Genomic DNA, 10,335 nt, shown 5'->3' with positions numbered 1-10,335 from the left:
GGGGTTAGCCTACCAGTGCTAGAACATTCTTTAGAATGTAGGGATTAGAGCCTTCATCCTTGGCTTTGGACCTTAGTTGCTATTCTGGCACAACAGATTAACTTCCCAGTGGAAATCCTGTTTCTAGGTGCACTTTGGCCAGCCTAGTATGGAGGAATTCCCATGGGCACTTCAGCCTCACAGTCCCCAGCCTCATCTCATCTCATGACTTCTCCTTCCTTTCAAACTCATCAAGAATGTATTGGGGAAAACTTGGGGCCCCTGAAACACCTATAGTTTTTCTTTTGAGCAAAATGATCTTGTCTGAAATCTCCTGTAGAGAGAGGAACCCTAAGCAGATACTCATACATAGCACTTATATTCCCTTTGTATGACATAAAGATGTCAGTACAGTAGTTAAACTGTTTGAAGAATGATTTGCTATTTCTTTATCTTTTTCAGTCTTGGTTGTACTTGGCTCCTTCTTTTTTTGTGGACCTAGCCGTGCATCTAAGGTCCTTATCTTTCTTTGTTTTTCTTATAAATTAAAGTGGTGGACTAATTATTTTTTCTTTTTTGAGAGTTTTTATTGAAATTCCAGTTAGTTAACATACAGTGTAATATTAGTTTGAGGTATACAATATAGTGATTCAACACTTGCATACAACACCTCGTCCTCATCACAAGTGCACTCTTTAATCCTTATCACCTGTTGAACCCATGACCCCACCCACCTGTCCTCTGGTAACCATCAGTTCTCTATAGTGGAGAGTTGGCTTCTAGTTATTAATGTTAGAAATAAATGGAAAACTAATGATGTAATGTATGGTGATTAACATAAAATAAAATAAATAAAATAAAAAAAAAGAAAAAAGAAATAAATGGAAAAACAATTTAGTAAAATTCAAACCAGGTCAAGTAAAATCATACTAGGGAGAACCTGGCTATTCAGCTTTGACCTCACCTGTGTTAGAAGAAGGCAGGATAAGGAGCTGTCACAGGTTCTTCTCTTTCAGAGCTTAACAGGAAGGTAAGACCGTCTCAGATTTCCCACATAACTCATGAGACCGATGGCAGGGACATCTTCAAAGGTCTGTGGTCATAGTAATTCTTTACCTAGTTGAGACTTCAGTTTAATCAGTGTTCCCTTGTCTTTTTGTTGTAATGTTGACTTTTTCACCCCCATCTCTCGCTAGTTGAGATCTGGGTCTTAATTTCTAGGTGAGCTAGAGGTTATGGTAAGTTCCCAGTTTTATATTAGATATATAAAAGATATAAGAGATATATGAGATAATCAATGAATCAGAGACCTTCAGGTTTTGAAAACAGATTTCATTGCCAAAATGGAAGATTTATGGCAAGCAGATATTGTGAATTAAAAATTGGGGGGTATGGTGACATAACATAATAATAAAAAAAGTACCTATCCCTACACACTAAAAAAAAAAAAAATTGGGGGATAAAGCATTGCTTACTTTTCACTTCTTTTTTTTTTAAATAATTTATTTTTTTGAGAGAGAGAGAGTGCAAGCAGCGGGATGGGCAGAGGGAAAAGAAGAGAATCGTAAGCAGACCCCATGCTGAGCAAGGAGCCTGATATGGGGCTAAATCCCACAATCCTGAGATCATGACCTGAGCTGAAACCAAGAGTTGGATGCTTAACCAACTGAGCTGCCCAGACGCCCCAGTACTTTTCAGTTCTCTGCAGCAGAATTATCAAGTATATTGTATTAGTTTTCTGGGGCTGCCATAATAAAGTGCCATTGATTGGGTGACTTAAGCAATGGAAATTTATTTTCTCACAATTCTGGAAGCTGGAAGTCAGGGCAAGGTATTGGTAGGGTTGGTTTCTTCTGAGGACATTCTTTTTGGCTTTGCAGTATCTTCACAAGATCTTACATCTGTGTATGTTTGTGTTTTAATATTCTCTTCCTATAAGGACACCAGTCATCTTGGATTGGGGACCACCTGAAAGACATTTTAACTTAATTACCTCTTTAAAGACCCTATCCCCAAATAAGTCACATTCTGAGATGAGGGGGTTAGGATGTCAACTTATGAAATTATGGGGAAACACAATTCCATCCAAAACCCCAACGTGTTAAACACCAGATTCTTAGCTCTTAAGAGTCATCACTTGGAATCCACATATATCCCAGGGAAGAGATGAAGGAGAAATCAAAGCAATGGGACACATTTAGATAACAGTAGAGAGTCTCTTGCAGGGTCCTTTAAGTCTGTGAATCTGACAGTAGATTGGACATGGGCCCTGTGCAATATGAGGACTATACTGGTGCAACTTTTGCTCTTGAAATTAAAAAGAGCAATAGAAAATGGTGGCATTGTATTTGTAGACATCAGAGGACTGGATATTGCACTAAGTATTTTCCTGGAGGTTATTTAAATGTTTTTTAAGGACCTAGAGTGGCTCATTCAAATAGATGAGTGATGGTCATTAAGGAGGGCACGTGATGTAATGAGCACTGGGTTTTATATACAACTGGTGAATCACTGAATTATACCTCTGAAACTAATAATACACTCTATGTTAATTAATTGAATGTAAATAAAAAAAAAAACCAAATAGATGAGTGAGAGAAGCCAGGTTGGTGGAGAGACTAGACCAACATCAAAGGGCTGTGGCAAGAACCCTTCATGTTGGCCAAGGCTGATATCACCACTGGATCATCATTACAGAGCATAAGAAGACATGTGGACCAGTCATCAATCTCATAAGCATGGCCTAGTCATCACCCATGGTGACAAATGAATGGGAAAAGGTCAGATGTCAGCAACTGAATCAGCATAGTACCAAAGTACAGACTAATCTAAACAAAACAAAACAAAAAGCAAACAAGAAAAATCCTCTTGGGTCTTTGAAGACATCAGGGGAAGTTGTGTAAGTCCTGAGAGTTTAGAAATGGGACTTGGAAGGAGCAATGATATCCATGAAAGGTGGGAAATGAATGGAGCTCAATTATAAATAAAAATACACAACTAATGAATTGTTGAACACTACATCAAAAACCACATGTATTTTTATTTATTTATTATGTTCAGTTAGCCAACATATAGTACATCATTATTTTTTTTAAAAGAACCTCTTTTTTATGAGGCTTTGTAAACCAAAAGCTTCTTACTAATAGTTTACATCCACTGTTTTTTCTTTTCTTTTTTTTTATTATGTTCAATTAGCCAACATATAATACATACATCCATTGATTTTTGACTCTGTCTTCAGTGGCCATAGGAAGCATTTCTGATTACATAGAACAAATTTTCCTTCATTCTGAAAAAACTAACAAATAGAAAACACATGGAAATACAGGCATCTTTAGAGAGAGGAGCACATAGGCAAGGAGTTTCAGGAAGCGTTGTTTGATGAATGCAACCTGAGCTTATGAAAGGCAGGAAGAATAGAGAACAGAACACTACAGAGGCATAGAGCTGGCTTACTAATAGTCAGTTATGTGATTGATGTTAGGTTTTGTGTATCTAATGACTCCAGAGCCCAGGATATCCAGCTGTTGGGAGAATTAATAAAAGAGACCCGAGTTATATCATGGCATGATCAGAAAACATTCTGATCTGCAGTTGGGAAGCTCCTAGTCCAATAAGGAGGTAACACACGCACACACACACACACATTCACCCAACCACTTGCAAAAAAATCTTCTATTTCAGATAGAACAGAGTAGTTATAAATGCAAAACATTTTTTTATTAAAGATTTTGTTTATGTGACAGAGAGATAGGGAGAGCAGGAACACAAGCAGGGGGAGTGGGAGAGGGACGAGCAGGCTCCCTGCTGAGCATGGAGCCCAATGTAGGGCTTGATCCCAGGACCCTGGGATCATGACCTGAGCTGAAGGCAAATGCTTAATGACTGAGCCACCCAGGCGCCCCAATGCAAGACATTTTTGCACATATATAGATTTCTACATAAATGTACAAAAATTGTATGGTGACTAACATAACAAAAAATTTAAAAAAATAAATGTACAAAGATTCTTTTGTAATTCAAGTGACCAAACTTGGATGAATTTATAAATGAAGGAAATATGGGAGGTTCGCTATAAATATGGAAGGAATAAAGGGAATGTGATTTTCTGGAATAGAGAGATATTGAGGTGATCTACATTGTAGCATAGGTACCAAGACATGGAAGGTACTGTCAACCATGGTATGACAGAGACCACAGGTTGGAAAACTACAGGGTGCAGCTACAATTGAGCAGAGAGTATATTTTTCCAAAAAAATTTTTCTCACATGCTGATGTGTGTGTGTGCATGTGTGTGCACCTGTGAGTTTGTGCAGGTGTGTGTACATGAGCACCCACACCCACACTTTGATATCAGGATCCACGGATTTTGTTGGCTTGTGTAGTAGAAAGCATATCCATTTGAGCCTTAATCCTGCTTATCAGTTTCTCTAAGCCCTGTTTCATGTCTTTGTTTCTCAAACTGTAGATAAATGGATTCAACATAGATGTCAGTACAGTGTAGATGATTGTTGCTACTCGGTCTTTGACAGTATAGGTGGACAAAGGGTGGAAATAGACATAGCCAATACTCCCATAAAACAGAGTCACCACTGTGAGATGGGAGCTGCAGGTGGAGAAGGCTTTGCATTTTCCAGCCACTGAGGGAATATTGAAGAGAGCAATGAGGATTCTCAGGTAAAAGATGACAGTGCAGATACATGGGGCCATCACAGAAGCCATCCCTTCTGTCATGGCCACGATTTTGTTGACAGAAGAGGAAGAACAGGCCAGTTTTAGAACAGGGTTGACATCACAGAAAAATGTTGGATAACGTTTGATGCACAGGTGAGCCGATTCACCAGGAGGGCATGTAGAAGGGAGTGGAGGCAGGAGAAAGCTATGGAGAAGGCCACTAGCAGCATACAGTGTCTGTGGTTCATCACAGTGACATAATGGAAGGGGTTACAAATGGCTACATAGTGGTCAATGGCCATAGCTGCCAGGAGATAACTGTCTATGTTTCCAAAGACCAGGAAGAAATACATCTATGCCAGACATTCAGCATAGGAGATGGTTTTCGCCTCTGATAAGTTCACTAACATCTTGGGGACTATGACTGTTGTGTAGCAGATACCAGCAAAGGACAAGATGCTCAGGAAGAAATACATGGGGTTTTGGAGTTTAGGATCAGAGCGGATAGCCAAGATGATGAGCAGATTCCCCACCAAGGTGACCAGGTACATGATAAGAAAGAGGGCAAAGAGTGGCTTCTGGTCCTCAGGGTGAGAGGACGGTCCTACGAGGATGAATTCAGAGAGTCTTGTCAGGTTGGACATTCCCATGGACTTGTATGCACCTACAGATAAAAGGTCCTGTCAGTTAATGTTCTTATGTCATCTAGGACATGCATCTTTCCATCTGGTTCTTACAATGAGAATGAGCAGTTGTAAAAGGGCATTTACCCTAATGATTTTCTTCCTGAATATGAACAAATCAGAGCCAAAGGTGTATTTTCACTTGTTCCTTTAGAATCTTTGTGATAGAAATCTATAGAAAACAGATTGAAGGTGGGGGGCACCTGGATGACACAGTTGGTTGAGTCTGACTCTTAGTTTTGGCTCAGGTCATGATCTTGGGGTCATGACATCCAGCTCCACATTGGGCTCCATGCTAAGCCTAGAGTCGCTAAAGACTCTCTCTTCTCCCTCTGCCTCTCTGCACAGTGTGCTCTCTCTCTCTCTCTCAAATAAATAAATAAATCTTAAAAAAAAGAAAACAGATTGAAGGTGAGAGGGAGAAGGAGGAGGAGGCCTATAGAAGGCTTGATTCCCTTTTCCTCCTTGGTCTGTGGCTGATAATCACAGGAACCACAGATGCAGTCTATGAATCAGGTTCAGGTTAGCTTCTCATAAATATTATCCTTGGCAAATGCACATCTATATAATCATGAAATAGCTATTTCACCTAGTTTGTGGTTGATGAAGAACCATCCTTTTAAAAATAAGATGAAAATAGAGAGGGAGGCAAACCATAAGAGATGCTGAACTCTAGGAAGCAAACAGAGTTGCTGGAGAGGAGGTGGGTGGGGGAAGGGATAATTGGGAGATGGGTATTAAGGAGGGCACTTGATGTAATGAACACTGGGTGTTGTATGCACCTGATGAATCACTAAATTCTACCCTTGAATCTAATAATACAGTGTATGTTAACTAAATTGAATTTAAATAAAGAATTTAAAAAAGAACCATTATTTTAAATCAAGATGCTTCTTTCCACATCATTTGCAGTGGAAGTACGGAAGACATACAAAACCGTTGAATTGAATGTAAATAGTTCTAGGGCAAAGAAAGATGGAGAAGGTAAAGTGAGAGAGAGGGAGTGAATTTTCTTGTTCTTTGGCTGATATTTCACACCCTGAGGTCAGGGGAATGTGACTCACAAGTAGACTGGGTAAAGAAGGATTCAACTGTAGAATGAATATATATATATATTGATATATATATAGAATTGATATATATATATAGAATATATATATAGAATGAATATATATATATATAAATCTCAACATTTAGCTCAAAGATAAGTTAGCTCTCTTAGTGTCCAGTGATGACTAATTATCTGTCTGAGATCAGATATTCACACCTTCTGATCAGGCATTCTCAAAGTTCACTTCTTACCTGGGAAGGACATCAAAGTCTTGCCTCATCTATTCAGCTCCCTGGAATGATTAGTGAAAAAGAAGACAAACTGTGCCAAGAGACCACATACAGAAAATGTGTCTGATTGTAGAAAATCTAATGCTTCTTAAATCTGAATGCTCCTTTGCATGGATTCTTACCATCCTTCCCAAGGTATAGATACTTACAGCCCTTGCTTCCCTCATGGGAGTATCCGCTGATGCTGTGTCACTAAATCTCTGGTGTTTGGTGGGGGAGAGAATAAGAAGAAGAACACACATTAACTTTGTGCAGGATTGTCTCCAAGGATCCAGAGGAATTACATAGGTTCTCCCTCCCCAAGTGGCCCCACATCCCTGTCTTCAACAGTCTGTGCATAGAGTAACATGTGCTTAGCCTGGTGAAGGCGTCATGATAGATAATAATTTTCTGTCCCTGGCTCTTGCAACCTCTCTGAGGGCTTACCTTGGTATGTCCCATGTAGCACTGAGGATGGGGTACCAGGCAGGGACATCTGGGCCTAGTTTCTTTCTTGAACTATGAAGCTTTGATTTGGACTTCCCCTTAGTGCCTTCATTTGTCTTAAGGACAACTATCTCAGAGCACCTCAACATCATGAATATCTTCTGCTCTCCCCTCCTCAAGTTTATTTTGATTTGTTATCAAAATATTGACATACAATAATATATTAATTTCAGTGCTAATACAGTGAACTGTTAATACAATGGACATAGTTTTTGAACATTTATATGCATTCCAAAGTGATCACCAGGATAAATCTAGCTACCATCTGTCACCATACAAAGTTGTTACAATATTGTTAACTATATTCCCTATTCTGTAACTTTCATCCCCTTTAATTATGTATTCTATAACTGGAAGTTTGAGCCTTTTAATCTTTTTCTCCTATTTCAACCAGTCCCCCTCCCTGCCCACCCTAATTGCCCCTGGGAACTACCTGATTGTTCTCTGTATCTATGATCCTGTTTGTGTTTTGTTTTGTTTTGTTTGTTTTGTTTTTTAGATTCCATGTGTAAGTGAAATGATACAGTATTTGTGCCTCTGTGTCTGACTTATTTCACTTAGCACGGTCCTCTAGGTTTATCCATGTTGTTGCAAATGGCAAGATTTCAGTCTTTTTACTGGGTGAATAATATTTCATTATATATATATCTTCTTTATTCATCTATTGATGGAGAGTTAGGTTGCTTCCATATCTTGGCTATTGTAAATAATGCTGCAAAGGTGCTTGTATCTTTTTCAAATTAGTGTTTTTATTGTCTTCTAATAAATACTCAGATGTAGAATTGCTGGATCTTATGGTAATTTTATTTTTAATTTTGGGGGGAATCTCTATGCTGTGTTTCATAGTGGTTTTACCTTTTTGCATTTCCCCGAACAGTGCATGAGCATTTTCTCTTCTGCGTTCTTACAGGACTAGTTATATCTTGTCTTTTTGATAATAGCCATTCTTACAGGTGTATTATTATGGGGGTTATTTTGTACATAACTAGGTTTTTTTTTTCTCTTTCTGCTTCATCATTGACAGTTTGAGTATAATCAGTTTTGGTGCTGGTCTCTTTGGGTTCATCTTATTTGTGATTCTCTGTGCTCCCTGGACTTGTATGTCTTCACCAGGTTAGGAATGTTTTTAGCCATTATTTCTTCAAGTGGTTTTCTGTCCCTTTCTTTCTTTTTTCTCCTTCTGGGACCCCTATAATATGAATGTCAGTATGCTTGATGTTGTCTCAGAGGTCCCTTAAACTATTATTTTTAATATTGTTTTTCTTTTTGTTGTTCCAACTGTGATTTCCACTGCTGTCTTCCAGATTGCTGATCCATTCTTCTGCATCATCTAATCTGCTATGATTTTTTCCTAGTGTATTTTTCATTTCAGTTATTGTGTTCTTCAGCTCTGATTTGCTATTTTTTATGTTTTCTATCTCTCTGTTGAATTTCTCACAGTGGCTCATCCATTTTCCTCCTGAGTTTGATAAGCATCATTATTACCATTACTTTGAACTCTTTATCTAGTAGATTTCTTATCTCTTTTGTTCAGTTCTTTTCTGTGGGTTTTTTGTTCTTCTATTTGGAACAGATTCTCTATGCCATCATTGTGCCTAACTCTCTGTGTTTGTTTCTATGCATTAGATATGTCAGTTATGTCTCCTGGTCCTAATGGAGTCACTTTATGTAGAAGGTGTCCTGTGGGGCCCCGTAGCACAAACACTCTTGGTCACCTGAGCCAAGTGCCTTCAGGGTATCCCCTATGAGGGTTGCATGCACCCTCCTGTTGTGGTTGGGTCATGATTAGTGTGTATTTGCTGGTGTTTTGCTGGTGTGGGGGGCTATCCCCTGGCATAGCAGTCTGTAAGGCTTGGCTGCAATGTTTACAGGCATGCTGGTGAGTGGGGCTGGCTCCTGGTTTGTGTGGCTAAGAGGACTGGCCATGATTTCTGTGGTGCATGGTAGGTGGGGCAGGCCTCTGGTGCAGCTGGCTGCAAGGTCTGGCTTTGACTGTTGTAAGCACTCTAGTGTGTGAGCCTGGCCCTCTGGGCTTTGTTGCCTGCCAAGGCTGCCCACTATGTGTGGTTGGGTCAGGGGCTTCTTTGCTTCTCTCAGATTTAAGTACAACTGCTAGTTTAGTAGCTGTGTCCTGTAAAGAATGGGAATGTCATAGACTTTTAACCCAACTTTAGGTCACCCTTCCCTTGTTAGCCAATTCTCAAGTCTGCTGCTCAGATATTTGATTATGATCCTTTGCAACCACCACTCAGGAAAGCCACCAGTTTTAGATCTTTTACTATTCTGAATTCATGAAAGCACACAGAATCTATACATCAGAGTCCCAACATGCCAGACACATATTGCCCATTTCCTGTCACTTAACTGGTTTATTATCCCATCTTACAATTCAACTACCTCAATCTTTGATCTCCTTTCTCCTGGGTCTCTAGGTCTAAATGCAGCCCCCCTACAGGGAGCATTTCTTGATTATCTGATTGAAATGAAGTATCTGACTTCTCTATTCCCTTAGTACCCAAATTTCCATTAAACACAAATCATGTTCATTTTCATATAATTATCCAGTTAAAGGAAAGTAATTTGTATTTATGTACTTAGTAATTTATAGGCCTTTCTCATGTAAACCACAAAACAACCTCATAACATGTGTACTTATTACCTTCATTTTATAATGACTTAGAAAAATAAGGTAACTGGTGAAATATAACTTGAACCAAGGGCTGTTTGAAGCCAAACCATGCAGTCAATCCACTGCACAAAAAGGCCTCTCTGTTTTGCTTTGGCAAAATTAAAAACATTTTAAAAATTGGTTTCAGAAGTAGAGTTCAGTGATTCATCAGTTGCATATAACACCCAGCGCTCATTACATCAAGTGCCCTCCTTAATGCCCATCACCCAGTTATCCCTTCCTCCCACTCCCTTCCCCTCCAGCAACCCTCAGTTTGTTTCCTAGAGTTCAGCAGCTCTTATGGTTTTCCTCCCTCTCAATTTTCATCTTATTTTATTTTTCCTTCCCTTCCCTATGTTCATCTCTTTTGTTTCTTAAATTCCATATATGAATGAAACCATATGATACTTATCTTTCTCTGACTGACTTATTTCGCTTAGCATAATACCCTCTAGTTCCATCTATATCATTGCAAATGGCAAGATTTCATTCTTTTTGATGGCT

General features: G+C 39.1%; 1 protein-coding gene across 1 annotated transcript; it reads right to left on the bottom strand.

Annotated features, from left to right (window-relative positions):
* Positions 1 to 4,090: 4,090 nt before the first annotated feature.
* LOC102743097 (olfactory receptor 1L3-like) lies at positions 4,091 to 5,760 on the bottom strand. Its single transcript, XM_081810853.1, is given in 2 exon segments — positions 4,091 to 4,778; positions 4,781 to 5,760. Coding segments are annotated over 2 exon segments (969 nt in total). The 5' UTR covers positions 5,304 to 5,760; the 3' UTR covers positions 4,091 to 4,332.
* Between the last annotated feature and the right edge of the window lie 4,575 nt (positions 5,761 to 10,335).

The sequence above is a fragment of the Leptonychotes weddellii genome, unplaced genomic scaffold, assembly GCF_054177405.1.
Source record: "Leptonychotes weddellii isolate Sample4059 unplaced genomic scaffold, ASM5417740v2 HiC_scaffold_4025, whole genome shotgun sequence".
Classification (NCBI taxonomy): Eukaryota; Metazoa; Chordata; class Mammalia; order Carnivora; family Phocidae; genus Leptonychotes; species Leptonychotes weddellii.
This window is presented reverse-complemented; position numbering and strand designations above follow the sequence as displayed.